The sequence below is a fragment of the Artemia sp. Qi Xiang Cuo genome, chromosome 5 (genome assembly GCF_049724085.1).
Source record: "Artemia sp. Qi Xiang Cuo chromosome 5, ASM4972408v1, whole genome shotgun sequence".
NCBI classification, from domain to species: domain Eukaryota; kingdom Metazoa; phylum Arthropoda; class Branchiopoda; order Anostraca; family Artemiidae; genus Artemia; species Artemia sp. Qi Xiang Cuo.
In genome coordinates, this window is record NC_142798.1 from 81,455,509 (window position 1) to 81,471,028 (window position 15,520).

The following is a 15,520-nucleotide window of genomic DNA, read 5'->3' on the forward strand; positions in this document are numbered from 1 at the left end:
TTGTTTGGCGGCATAAGTCGTTTCGCCTACTTCCCATACAGGTTGTCTATGACCCCAAATGAGCCTAGATTATTTTTAATCTCATGTCTGTTCTGTTTCCAAGCGTATTCTCTGGGAAACAGTACAATTAAATTCGAGAACCGTTAATTCTAATTCAACAATGTTTCCACATCACTAAAATATTGGCAAGGCTTTGTAAGATTGAAAGTTATTTTAAAATATCCTTGCGCAAATTAGGGGTTCATTTGTAACAAATAGATAAATGTGAATAATCTCACTCAGTTCCTTCTCTTGAAACTTGTGATAATCAATTGAGAAAAATAGGGGATTTTGAGTTTCAAATGGTGAGCATTAATTGAAATTACCCATGAAAAATATTCGCTTATGCGATAACAGCGAAGAAATAGCAACAGAGAAAATAGCAAAGATTAGAAAAAATAGCATTTTGAGTTTCATTGGTATCTAAAACTATATGAGATATTGAAGCGATATTAACAGAAAAAAGAGCGGTTTCTTTGCAAAAAAATTACATTTAGATATCTCCGAGGGGGGGGGGGGGGGAGGGAGCAGAGAAAAGAGTGGTTTCATTGTAAAAAATTACATTTAGATATCTCTGAGGGAGGGTGGAGAAAACAATGTTTGGGGTGAGGGGTTAATATCTCTGTGACAAGTTTATATTGGGATTGAAAAAGAAAAAACATTAGAAGAAATAGATAGGTAGGGAAAAAATGCTTACATTTGCATAATCCGTCTGAGCTTGGGTGCCCGAAGGACCAGGTAGTGCATGTTGGAGGGCGGACGGGGCGACGTCGCTATGTTCTTGTGCGACTGGACCGGCTATTTCACGATCTTGCATAGCTTCGGCAGGGTTCACCATATTATATGAAGCCGTCCACTCTCTCTTTAACTTAAACCCAGGCTGCATTGGGGCTGGCACTGATGGGGCTGTCTAGTCATCTCTGGCTTTCTTAGCGGGCAGTGGCGCCATACATTCTTCATAATTGGCCTTAAAAAGAAGGGAAAAAATTAGTATCAAAATAATTTGCCCCTTTTTTACAGAAAGAAAGTTAGCATCCACATCCATATAATTTTGTTTAGTCGATCACCAAGTAAGCACAACGTAAAAAATTTCGTGAAATATACTAATTGCATCCTTTTTTTTGAATGTGAGAATTACGATTCACTGAAACGTTCAAAGGCCGGGCTAGTTTGTATATTTATCACACCCCCAGAAAAACAGACCACGGACAATAACCCCCACGGAAAATATCCCTGAGAACAGACATGGAAAAATATCCCCCTTCCTCCACCGAAAGATATGGTAAAAATGTTATTCAATTTACGCATAATAAAGCACTGTATCTTTTTCTTAAACTCACCCCCCTTACTTTTCACGCGAAGAAACAGTTTGTTTTCACCTTACAATGATGGAGATAGACTTGAGGCATGGCCCCCTCCCCCTTTCGCCAATGTCCTAAATATATTGTTAGATCTTAATTTGAAAATAACGAGATTTCACTGGTTCTCCAAAAAGAGATTGTATATGCCTGCGCTTAATAAATTGCAATTGTCTGCATGAAACCGCTTTAATTTGACAGGAGAAAAACATCCCATTTTGATCTGAGAACCTTTTACAGGAAGTGCTTTAAAAGGGGTGACAGCTAATTTTAGCCACGCACTGGAGTCTTGTGTCAAAACAGAACGGCATTTTCACTAAAAATTGACAGAAGTCAGCGGTCACTTTAGCTTGAACTATCGATAAAAAGAGTATTAGTTCTCTTGAAAGAATTAAAGTCGTAAGGAGGGGTGGGTTTAGATGGTTAAACTGAGCATATTTTATATTGTTCTAACTACTATAAAGATAGCTTTGTGGAGTTTGTATTTGCGTGGGAGGCGGGGGGGGTAGTTAGCAGGAAAGATAGAGGGACGGAATTTTTCGAAAGGCTATTTATTGATGTTTTCATTGTGGGTGTTAAAACAAGGGTTGAGTGAGGGGGGCTTTAGATTGAAATATATAGGGAAGGAAGTTATTGAAATTCTATTTCTTTTTGCGAGAATTTGGTTGTAAAAAAATGGTGGAGGGAGGGGGGGATTTAGCTGGAAATATAGAGGGAAGGATGTCAATTGAAATGGTATTTCTTTTTGCGAGATTGTGATTGTAAAACAATGGTGGAGGGAGGGGGGGGATTTATCTGGAAAAATAGTGGGAAGGAATGTATATAAATGGTATTTCTTTTTGCGAGAATTTGGGATTGTAAAACAATGGTGGAGGGAGGGTTAGGGTAAAAAGAATATATTTTATGTTTTCCATTGATTATAATGATGTTTGTATGGTTTGGGGGGGGGGGGGGGTTTACACAAATATAGTAGAGGGTGACCACGGAAAACAATTTTATTTTGAAAATAAAAATGAAAACAGAACTTACATTGCTAATTGTGGCTGCCAAGGCTTCAAGTTCATCAATAATATCCATTTTAGTTGCTTACACGGTGTCAAAATACTTTCTGATAATTGAATCACATTGCATGTCCATTATATACGAAATCTCAATGGTGAATTGTTATGTAACGGGGAAGATCATATGTAAGCAGGTCTCTGATTGGCTGAGAAGGATGATGTATCCGACTCGCTGATTGGCTGAGAAGGAAACACGTGATCTAACTGTTTCTGGGAAAGTCATAACATTGGCGAGATCAACAACAACAAATACTATTTCTGGACACCATGACATTCGCCTCGAGCATGTACATGACCAAAACAACAACAAATACTATTTCTGGATCATAACATTCGCTGAAAGCGTGCACTTACAACAACAACAAATACTATTTCTGGACACCATGACATTCGCGATCGATTACGCAATCAAGTTCTCGGAAATTCACTTCCCCCTCGAGTCCTAGATCAATAACATTGTTCCCGTTAGAATTCAATGCGCATGTGCAACCTTCGTCCCCCGAGCTATTACACACAGAAACATCAAATAAATCGACCTTGGAAAAAGAGGTCATTGACCCATTACGTACTCATTCTCCCTAGGGAGGCTATACCCATATTTGGGGTGCGAAAAAGTTGTAGGTGGCAGCAGGGGTGGGTGACACGACTCAATATTGCATCTCTACTACGGCTAGTACAGGATTAGGGAGGTGAAAGAACGAACAAAAAGGGGATAAGACTCTCCTCTGTATAACGTTAGAGAATCCACAAGGAGATAGCAAAACTATAGTCTAAGGAATTCCGATTTTCTGTATATACGGCTAGTTCAGGATTAGGGAGGTGAAAGAACGAACAAAAAGAGGATAAGACTCTCCTCTGTATAACGTTAGAGAATCCACAAGGAGATAGCAAAACTATAGTCTAAGGAATTCCGATTTTCTGTATATACGGCTAGTACAGGATTAGGGAGGTGAAAGAACGAGCAAAAGGGGATAAGACTCTCTTCCGTATAACGTTAGAGAATCCACAAGGAGATAAGCAAAACTATTGTCTAGCGAGTTCTAATTTCTGTGTGTGACCTATTTTATAAATAATATGCTTTAGTTCCATGAAACACTAAATTGGGAAGAAGCATACAGCCAATTATTTCTACTCCCTGTTGTGGGTTTTCCCACCTTAAACCCTAGGTTATTATAAGTTTATTCCACCAATTTTGTGCTTCTGGGAAGACACTCACTTGAGTTCTTTAATTTAATTAATCGTAGAGTATTCTATCCTTTACAGACCCGGCCTTAACTAAAAGGAAATATAAAGACGAAAATATGATACCCACAACCAACTGAAATAAATATCTAACGAGAATCTTGAGTTATTTAAACGGGTGATTACCGCCCTTTGCTATAATCTATTTAATTTTAATTAGATCAAGCATCTCTTAATTAATCAGAATAAATCCAAGGGAATACCTTGAACGATCCGCAAGACTCAAACTTTTAATAAATCAACGGGATAAGTTTCCAAAAAGGAAATTACCCCTGTAACTCAATTTAGGGCCAAAAGTGGGCTCAAAGGATTCAATTGATAACTTAATTCAACAGAGACATAGGATATTTTGGGTTCGGACTAAGTGACAAAAGGATACAGCTCTGACTAAAGTTAGGGCTAAAAAGGTAAATTCGAAGGATTCAATTTATAACTTAATTCAACACAGAAATAGGATCTTCTCGGCTTAGACAAAAGTTTCGAAAAGATTCTATATTATTATTTTAACTTTACATTTAAGGAAATTGAGACAAAGCAGGTGCTTGCCATAATTAGTTAGAAAGGTTACTTACCTAAGTTTCTTTCTAGTTTGCTCTCCTCCAAAGATAACCTCTATTTCTCTCCGATCCGTAGATTTTATGCAATTTGGTATTCAATTTTGATTCGCTTAACGACTTTTCTGCCTCGTCGTTTTAGCCAATCGCCAACTTTCTGATAAAAAGTAGTTTTTTCAAGTATTTTGGGCCTTGATTCTAAAACCTTGAAATGTCGTAACACTTTACATATCCAACTTTTTCTTATACAAAACTAGTCTGGATTGGATCTTCAACTATTTATCATCGGTTCAAATGTTGTTCGTTACTTAAACAAAGTTATGTCATTTCAAGATTTACGATTGGGTATACAAAGCGAAGGTGTTTTTAAGTTTAGCTAATTTGAAATAGTCGGTTTATTTCTGATCTATTGGAGCAAAGGAGATTCTAACTTTTACTGAAATTGAGTTACTAAATTTACACAAAAATAAGGCTTCCTTACAAAAGAAATATGGTCTGTTGATAGATTTTTAAACAATGCAGATATTTTAGATTTGAAAACGCATTGAGGATGGTAAGATAATGCACTTTTAAGTGTAGTTTTGTCACAGTTTAGTAAGTTGTTGTAACTGGAAAAAAAAAAAAAATTGCAGGATAAAATTTAGAATACTGAATAAAAATTTGACTGGATCAAACTGACTATCAACAAAATTAGTGATAGTCATCGTCCTTATGGCAGTTGTAAGCCTTATTAATGCACGTGGTACTACAAAAATCACAGACAAAATTCTATGCTTCAAGCTCACTCCCGAGATATCATAAGAAATAAGAGGTAATATTTTTTTAGTTGATGGTCAGGATATGTAAGTCTAGGATAAAGCGATAAATTAAGGCAGAAAACCAGATTTATAAATTGATAAGTAAAAATGAACCACAATACGTACTAGTGCATACGTACAAACATAAGGACAGACAGCAAGGCCGTATCCAGGGGGGGGGGGGTACCCGGTTTGAACCCCTCCCCCCCCCCGAAATTTTTGACCGAGTCGAAAATTAGTCGAAAATTAGTAAAACCTAGGTAAAAATCAGTATAATTAGTCGAAAACTGAGTCAAAAATTAGTAACCCCCCCCCCCCCGAAAAAGTAAAAATTAGTAGACCCCCCCCCCCCCAAAAAAATCCTGGATCCGCCCTTGACAGACAGAATATCCAAACAGAAGATAGGACGAGGACCTTTGTGTGGAATAAGTAGAGGTATGAAATGAAACAAACGGATGTAGAGGTATGAAACAGAGTAGAGGTATGAAACAAACGGAACAAAGAACAGAGGTGAAACAAACGGAAATTATAGATTTCAACATTAAAACAACGATCGATGTTACTGCTGTGTAGTTCTTGGTTTTGTAGTATGCGTTTGTTGTGTAAGATTAAATTTAAAAATGAAGAGATAATAAACGGGGACGAGAGATGAGAAACACACAGACAAAAACATATACGAAAAGAGTGCAAGAAACCAAGAACGGAATTTTCTTTACTTTTAAGGCTTGGACATATCCAAGGGTTGTGCAAAGTTTGAACAACTAAAACACCAGACAGAGAAAACTAGCTACTATCAAAAGAGTAAAAGTGAAACGCAGGGGCATTTGAACTTAGCCATGGAAAAAGAAGTGAACTGCTATTTTTGGCGTAATATGACAAGCAACTACATTTTTGTAAACAAAACGAAATTCATTTTTTTTTATCTTGAGATTTTTAAATTGGAAAAAAAAATTCATAAAGACTCGTTGAAGGAGATTTTAAGTTTGATAAAAGTAGTGTGCTATTTGGTGCTGTAATTATGCACACATCTGTTAAAATTCCAGTATCCAAAAATCACAAGCTTTTTAGCTTCTGGCAGAAAATGTGATTTAGGCTGTTTTCTAAAATTCACCTCCTTTTGTAGAGCTCTCTTGTGTTGCAGTCTCCACCCCTTCGTCTGATCAACAAGGCAGACACAATGGCACACAGATCGGTCCGATTATAGCAAGGTTAACATAGCGAGACAATAAATACTTGAAAAACAACCTCATTGGATTTTGCACTTATATTTGGAACTCTTTTCAAAAGTTGTTTTTCTTAAGAGTTTCTTTTTCAACTTCTTCAATAGAAGATTATACCGACACATATAACCTAGTGATGGAACGATGTAAATGATTAGTGGCATATTAGGTACTTCAAAGTATGCAGCGCTGCGAATTTGTGAATGAAACACTTACTCACCACCATATCATTATAATATTCTAACATTCAAGACATATAAAGTTTCAAATTTTAGAAGGTTTCAGGTAAAAAACTTACTAGCCTACAGCGAATTTAAAATTAATGTAAATAGATCTTAATATGATATTTTATTTAGTAAAAAGTATGGAATACCATAGTACATGCTACGAAGTCGCTAGCAACCCAACAGAAAATGTTCTAGTGGGAATTGCTAAAGATTTATTGAACAAAACTTCTTCAGCTATATGTTGAAAACTAGTTTCACTACTTATAATTTCCATTCCATTAGATATTAGAAAAGACTTCAGCATCTTCAGTTAATTGCACAGTGCCATAGCATACGTTAATGAGCCGCTAATGTCCCATCAGAAGATCGGGGATTCCTAAAGAATTATTGAGTGACAAGTTCAACTCTGTCTTAAAAAGCAACTTCCCATTATTTCTTAATCTCCGATTATATAGATGCATTGATTAATTCCGTCGAATCTCAATATGTTCAACTCAAACGGCACTTGACACACTTTATGAAGGTTTGCAGTATATACGCTAAAATAAAGCCAAAACTTTGGAAGGCTGTTACAATATTTTAGCTACTACTATTACTACTAACAACTCACTGCAGCAACAAGCTACCTGAGGCCAATGCAGTTACGCACGCTCATCTTTTATCCCATTCTATTCAAAGTCTCCCTCTTTACACCCTCCTAAGAAGCTGCCATTTCGCTTAAATTTTTCCTTACGACACCTTCCCACCCCATTCGGTGAATTTGTCATCCTTCATTCACAGAATGTGTCCTGGCCATCTCAACCTTTCTCTTATTATAGCTCTAGAAAGTGGAATTGAGCAAAATTTTTTGTATAGCTTACTGTTTGAGATACGGTCAGTGAGTCGGGCACCCAAAATAATCCGTAGGCAGTTTCGCTGGAAAATATGTAGCAAACCCTCCTCCGTCATTCTGAGAGCGCACGCTTCAGGAGCAAACTTGACCACCGTTATAACCCTAGCTTCCAATATTCTATTCTTGGTTTGCAGAGTTATCTTTCAAACTTTTTTCAACTAGGAAAAAACAACCGGGGCTTTGGTGATTCAACCTCTAACATCTTCACTTCATCCATCATTTTTAATAATAATACTACCTAAGTAATTGAAGCAGCTTGATCGATCTTCTCGTTGCCAACCATCACCTCTTCACCTTCACATATTTCTAGCCTTAGTGACTTAGTCTTCTGAACATTAATTTTAAACCTATTCTTGAACCCTGAACTCTCAAAACCTCTAAATTTCATTCATTTTGCTAACGTTTTCATCTAGGATGATTAAATCATCAGCATAATCTGAATCTAGGAAGGTTTACTTCCCCAATGGATTCCATGTTCTCCCATTGTCATTGCTGTGCTCCTTATGACAAAGTCCATCAAAATGATCCACATAAATGAGGATAGGACGCAACCCTGCTTAGCTCCTGATTTAAAATCGAAAAAGCTTGTAATCTAATTCCCTACCTTAACTGCAGCAATGTTTTTCTCGTACTTAACACTAATCACTTTACTCTATTTATCTGGTATACATACCAGGATAGGACCTTCCCTAAGGCTCTTCTATCAGCTAAATCAAATGCTTGCTCACAATCTCTATGAATGAGGACTAAAAAAATTTGATGACTCAGGTACTTCTCAATTATAAATCTAAGAGTGAAAATTTGGTCGAATCACTGATAGGTAACAAAAATTTTCTTCTCTCGGATAATACTTACTGATACACAAGGGATAATAATTTCACGTTTTTTCGGGGTCTAGTTGATATAACAGTCTTAGAAGTCAAAATCACATGCAATGAACAATCCTGTGCAAATTAATCGTCTTTATAAAAATTCATATTACATATTTGTTTTATACTTTGAAATATGTTTCAATTTTGAAGAAAAATAGTTGCTTATTCTTACCTTTTGCTTTGGTGACATTGGTATGCACAATCGATCTCTACTGCACAGGCGAGAAACAGACACTCGTGCCAAAGTGCAAAGTAAGGCATGCAAGTAACTAGTCGATTATTTAGTTTTCGTTGTTGATATCAAAGAACATGAGAATCTTATAAGAGTTGGATCCTTGGCGATTTAACACGAAAATATACGAATTAAAAACAACTAGCGCCTCTGACAGTGTAGCGTCTGGCAACTTCATTAAAAGGTAGAATATCTCAAAGAAAATTTGATATTTGATAAGATTACTCTCCAATTCAATAATATTAAAGCTGAATTTGTTCTGTAAGCGATCAGTCTTTTGATTAAAAGGATTGTTTGATTAAAAATCCAGCATTCAAAATGAAATCCCAGATTAGCTTGGAAAAATATTGGTAAGTTAAGTAGGTTAAGAAAGGATAAGAACCTCTAGAGCCATTGTTGGCGCGCAATGCATCGAATGGACGTTTCAGTTGCTGGTTAACTAAGTATAATCATCTACTGAACAAGTACAGTCAAAACTCTCCAAAAGTGACCACGCGTACCTCAGCGCCTCTAGAGGGAAAATTTTGTACTACTTAATCGCTCCGAGCCAATAAATTAAATCTAATACAGCTTTACGGAACAAGTATAATCACCTACGGAACTTGTGATTTAGTCGCCAGGTTCGCATAGGTATGGAATCGTCTCCGGAGACTCGGACAAACGGTCACTTTTTTGTGCGGAGAGGATAGGTTTTGTTAGTACTTGTTCAGTGTGTGTTTATACTTTGCTAGTTAAGTAGGTTAGTTGACTGAAATCTCGAAGGCATACTGGAGACAAATTTGCGTGTTTTTTTTTTTATTTATTTATTTACCCTCGCCTGCATTTTACAGTAGTTATACAGCAAATTTGACTTAAACGAAGTCGCCACAAGAACGGTGTAAATGAGTGGTAATAATTGAGGAGCAAACCTAAGTAGCAGTTTTAACTGCTTCAACACTCTGGGATACCTTCATTGGTGGCATGAAAAAAAGGCACAAGGAGCTTGCCAAGACATACCTTGTCTGTAGTCTATTATAAGTTAATATATGTATTGCTCAATCACACGAAACTAAACTGAAAAAGGTACCATTTATTCGTAAAACAGCAGGGAATAATAATGATAAAATACATGACATAGAGACATCCAGGTATATGTATTTAAACTCAAAATTAACATTAATTTGAAATAGAACTTTTAAGAATGTTCAGTTTTCAATACCATGCATTTGATAGAAATGGATTTTCTTTAAGCCTACCTATTTAATTTATGTTTGATTTTTATAAAAAGCGTTTGAGTTGTCCAGTGTGGGGGATAGCACGGGTGCATGGCAAAACAGTTATGAAACCATTAGTTGCTCATTATTGGGGGTACCTCATTCAACCTACAAATTTGAATTATAATACCCATTTAAGTGATTAAAGAGACAACAGTAAACTATCATTTCAGGCCATTTAAAAAGTAGTCTTACTGTTTCCGCCATTTTATGCCACAAAACTCATTTTAGCCTGAATAGGGTAAAACAAACTATTGAGCGAAAATTATTAAGATAACTAATCCTTTTAAATTTTTGGAAAGCTTTTGATAAATCTCCCAGTTTCTGACCATACACCGCGTGGTGCTGTATATTGTCCATAACTACAATGCGGTCCATATAAAACTACAGACAACTTACCCTCGTAGAATATCATTGGGGTGCCAAGGGTTTTTTTGTAGGGGAGGGGGCTACCTGTTAGGACGAAAGAACCTACATTCCCTAAGATCAAATCTTTTTTTAAGGACGGATTGTCATAAAAGGACATAAATGTGATAATGTGATAAATGTGATAATGTGATAAATGTGAGAAAAGGACATGTTTGAAAATGTATGTACTTTTCAAAAAAGTGTAATTTAAACTTTACTTTCATGTAAAAGACTTTTGAAGAGAAACGCCATTTTTGAAGAATTACAGTGCAATCAAAATCCTCCATCAAGAAACCTGCATAGTATACGCTATCCTACACAGCTTTAGTTGTATACCCTGAGATATCTAAAATTTTGCTTGCAAACATTTATTTATAAATTGGCATAATTATAGTCATTATTATCATTTACAATTAAGGCATGTTGTAGATCAGCTTGTTACGATCGGTCTAGAGCAATGAAGTTGATATTTTTGGTCTCTTAATCAAACCTAGTATAGATTAAATATCCTGTAATATGGCCGTTTTTTCTGGACAGAATCATATCAGGTGCATATATTAGGCTTTGCAGCGTAGAGCATTAGCTATGCATGTAAAAGGTCTATTTACGAATTAACAATAAACTTTGTATGCATACTTTGTGGTTGCTTATTTAATCTATTTTCTTAGGACTATGTTTGCGGTGAAAAAGGAGTTGTGTGCAATTGGGGACGTGCAATAGCTGTTTCTACTCGTTACATTTACGCAACGCAGCCAAAGAAAGACAGGGCTCTTGTCATCAGCAAGGAACAGATGGTGGTTGTTGATGTAAGTATTCAAGTATTCTATGCAAGTATTAAAACAGAGGGTAACTGATTTTTTAATCCCTAACTTCACTGCTTTAACTTCCCATAGTTTCATCCGATTTTCATTCATTCGCATGATTTTGCTGTTTTGACAAATTTTATACCCCCCGCCAAATTTGTGCTGCCCATACACCCCATAAACAAATTCCAGTAAAATAGATATGATTCTTCCAGTAAGAGGCCATTCAACAAAATCTTATTTTGCATTTGTCGAAATTTTTTGTTCTCCATTCCGATTTTATCAGACATCGATCTCAATTTTTATGATCCAAATTACTTTTTAATACTTTTCCAGTGTACAACAATTGTATTGTAACTTAAACTAATATTTCCGCAGTATTTTTGGATTAAATTTTTTAGTTAGATTGGTATATTTATTATTAATAGCCTGCAAGACCACATAACAACTAGCAACAATGCTTTAAATAACGAATATATGCGAAAAAAAAAAAAAAAAAAAAAAAAAGACAGCCACGGGAATTCACGCATTCTCCTTAGTACCATGAGTCCTGAGTACCATGCTGCTCGGTTTTCAGTGTACGGTGTAGTGATCTCCAACAATTTTTTATCAAGGGATAATTTCTGTTCCTTATATACATACATACACATATTCTTCCTTATGAATGGAAGTGAGCAACAAGAAAAAAACAGAAAAAAAAGAAAATGAGGACCCATGAATGCTACCCGCGCAAAAATGTGATTTCCCTTGCTGTTCAAGGTGGAGGATGTAAATTTCTTGTTTAGAGGGTTCAAAAATTATGTCTTTTTGTTTTGCTGTTTTCAAGAGGTTTTGGGCTCTTTTAAAAATTCCTACAAACTTGGTTTAAAATAACATTTTACTATCAAGAATAACGTGCAATTATGTGACACTTTATAGTCTTGAACTATATTGGATAAATAGTTTGTATTAGAGGTTCCCATTTGTTGACTGCATTTATGTTCAGACATGAATGGTACAGTGCTCACTTGTATAGCCTTATAATATTTAAATTATATAAATAAAAAATTAAATAATAAAAAATAATATAAGAAACTATCCTCTATAATATCTTTTACATCACTTTTGTCATATTTATGTTCACAATTATGTTCATATTTTTTTCAGTCCTCAAGTCAATAGATTCAGTTAAACGAAGCGTTAAAATAAATATCTATATTAATAGTTCATTTTGAATGGGCTACATTCATCTATATAAACGAATGAACTACCGCACGTTGTTACTCCCTAGAAAATTTGGGAAGCTCTCTATATTTTTACCTTTCTTACGTCACTAATGCATGGTGTTACACCCTAGAAAATTTGGAAAGCTCTCTATATAACTTCACTAATGCATGGTGTTACACCCTAGAAAATTTGGAAAGCTCTCTATATAACTTTTTGGTAATTTAAAATCGATTGGCTGTATTATCATTTTTAATCGATGGCTTTTTAACCTTTTTGCGCCCCAGCCGCACGGCGTTACTCCCTATAAAATTTGGGAAGATCTCTTTATAACTTTTCGGTAATTTCAAATCGACTGGCTATATCATCATTTTTAATCGATGGCTTTTTACCTTTTTTACGCCACTACTGCACGGTGTTACTCCCTAGAAAGTTTGGGAAGCAATCTATATAACTTTTCGGTAATTTCAAATCGACTGGCTATATCATCATTTTTAATCGATGTTTTTTTACCTTTTTAAGCCACAAAACGACAGAAAACTAGGATTTGCTGTAGGATAATTTTTTTATACTTAAAAATAGCAGTGGAACTTTTAATTTGAGTTCAATTGAGCCTTCTTCTGACTTTCAGGTACTCTTGGCTTGATGTGGTCCACCCCTAAAAAACAAGAAAAAAGACTAAAAAAAAAAGCAAACAAACAAATTAACACGCATCCGTGATTGTTCTTCCTGGAAGAAATGCAAAATTACGTATTTTTGTAGATTGGGGCTTGAAGCCTCGGCAACAGGGCTCTTTGATATGCGGACTGTGGTGGTATGATTTCACAAATACCCCATTTTCCATTTGGTTTTTCCCCTGTTTCAAAAATAAGGCAAACTTTCTCAGAGTCGTACCTTGTTAACTCGTAGTCGTAGTGTTTAACTTTAAAGTTAAAAAAAATTTTTCGTTTGAAGCTTGATTTTTATATTCAATCTAAGCATTATTGCTTTAAGATCTGTTTATTCATTTATATTATTGCTTGTTGTATGTTTTTTCCTATGATTGTTTATTTAATTTCCGTTCATTTTGGGTTTCATTTATTCTTTAATAGTAACTTCTGGTCGTTTTGAGTTCGAATTTTTTACAGGTATTTTTCTTAATTTTTTACAGGTATCTGCTGAGTTTAATTTTAAAATGGTCTTTACTTTTCTCTGAAAAAATCATTTTTCGGAAAGTTTTTTAAATTAATGTTTGAAAAAGGGGAAGCACATATTTATTTTAGGAAATTCCACTTTCTATTTAAAGTCTCAATAGAAAGTTGAATCGTTTGATACTTTTACTGTCATATTTTTTTTTATTTTTAGAGTTTCAATTCCTAGGCATATTAACATGAGTCGCTCCATACTTACAATTCGTTAACACGAACTGTTTATTTGTAAAAAATAAATAATTTATACATTTCAAGTCTAAACAAATTCTTCTAATTAAATTAAAGTTAGGGTTAAAGTTTCATTACAGCTTAACTTACTAGAAAAAATAAAGATAACAAGAAAGCAAACAACAAAAGCAAAAGTATTAAGTTTCCATGCCCGTCAAACTACACACAACTTAACCTCCACAAAACTCAACCCACGGAAAGTATGACCCCATTTTAGTTGACCACTTCATAACTTAAAAATGAAGTTTTTTTTTTATGATGAAGACAGTGCTTCGTCTTACATGTTACACACCGGAAAAGGCGAGGGATAGCCACTTCTTCCTAGAAAACCAAAATACATAAAATGTTGTTAGTTAAAAAATATTTTTGTAACTTTACTAATGTAATGTTGCAACAGTATAAGCCTGTATCGTAAAATGTAAAGTTTGTTCAATGAAAAATTTTACAGGTTTACCCCAGCCATCAGAAACATTTTGTGGTTAAATTCTCGAATGAGGATAAATTTTGGGCATACCATTTGCTTTTTAAATTAGAAAATAAATACAATAAAACAAGGGACAGGCTGTACTAATAAAATTTATATTTGTAAGAATGTTTTCTAGAAAGAAATAATAAATTTCAAATAATTCTTTCAAGCGGAAGATGCAACAATACGTATCTACTTTTATATTGTATGATAATCCAATAAAATTTCATAAAAGGAGCGTGCATAAATAAGGGGAGGGGGAGGTTTGTAACCCTAGTCTTTTCAGAATATTTCGATGCATGCAGTATTTGGAATTTACCATTAATTAAAAAAAATATTTTCTTCCTGCTGCTTCATCAGATAATAGCAATTATAGAAGGAGCATTTCAAGGAAAATACCATTTTTAAAGAATTTCAAGGCCAGACTGACTAAGCATGGCAAAAGAGAAAACAAAACGAAAAAAACGAAAAGAGTGACAGCTAGTGAAAAAAAAGAGTAAAATAAAAATTTCAAGGTCCAATATTTTGAGTCGAGTAATTTCAGTCCCGTTCCTCTGCTGAACCGTCCTCAAAACAGAATTAAAAATAATTTTATTTTTGAATATTTTCTTAGTCACTACATTTTGTTTGAGTATTTGTTCTTGAGGTTTGTTTACCCAACACTGAAACGAATTCAACTTGGGAAAAAGATAAATATCTTTGGGAAAAAAACAGAGCAGAAGAAGCAAAACACAGTTTGCAGAAGAAACATTTCTTCTGCTCTGTGCGAGATTACTTCGAAAGGTTAGTTTTTCTTCCTTTTTTTTAGCATTGAAGACGGATTGGGGGAGGTCCTTGCCAAAATATCAGCTTTTGTCCTTTTCACTTCTTTTCTATTCCCTGGCTGATATTAACCTCGTTTTATATGGCTATTTAATTATGCATTTATATATATATTTTTTGTCATATGTATTTAGTCACATTCAAATCCCCAAAAGTGTTCTTCTATAGTCAACCAAAATATTTTATTTTTATTATTAATTAAGTAGGATCAAGACGCGAAATCATGCTTAATACTACTATTACTACTACCAACACTAAATACTCTCTGCAGCACAAAGCCGCATGAGGCCAACACAGCTACGCACGCTCCTCCTTCATCCCAACCTATTCAAAGCCTCCTTCTTTACATCCTCCCAGGAAGTTCCCATTTCCCTTAAATCTTTTCTTGCGGTATCCTCCCACCCCAACCAAGGACGACGTGCTTTCTGTTGAGCCCTATATGGTTGGCTCAAAAAGCAAATCTTTGGCAATCTTTCATCCGTCGTCCGCAGAGCGTACCCTAGCCATGTCAACTTTTATCTCATTATAGCCATAGAAAATGGGTTTGAACCACACGTTTCGTGCAGCCTACTGTTTGAGATACGCTTAGTCCGTCTGGTAACTGAAACAAACGGTTCGAGAACGTTTCTTCCTATTCTTCCAAACTTTTTTTA

General features: G+C 35.1%; 1 protein-coding gene across 1 annotated transcript in view; it reads left to right on the plus strand.

The window, feature by feature from the left end:
* The window catches only part of LOC148952618 (follistatin-related protein 5-like), a 166,429-nt gene that overhangs the window by 88,503 nt on the left and 62,406 nt on the right, over nucleotides 1-15,520 (plus strand). Inside the window, exon 7 of the mRNA XM_089089238.1 lies at nucleotides 10,824-10,961. Within this exon, the coding sequence (XP_088945364.1) occupies nucleotides 10,824-10,961 (138 nt within the window). The remainder of the gene's footprint in view (nucleotides 1-10,823; nucleotides 10,962-15,520) is intronic.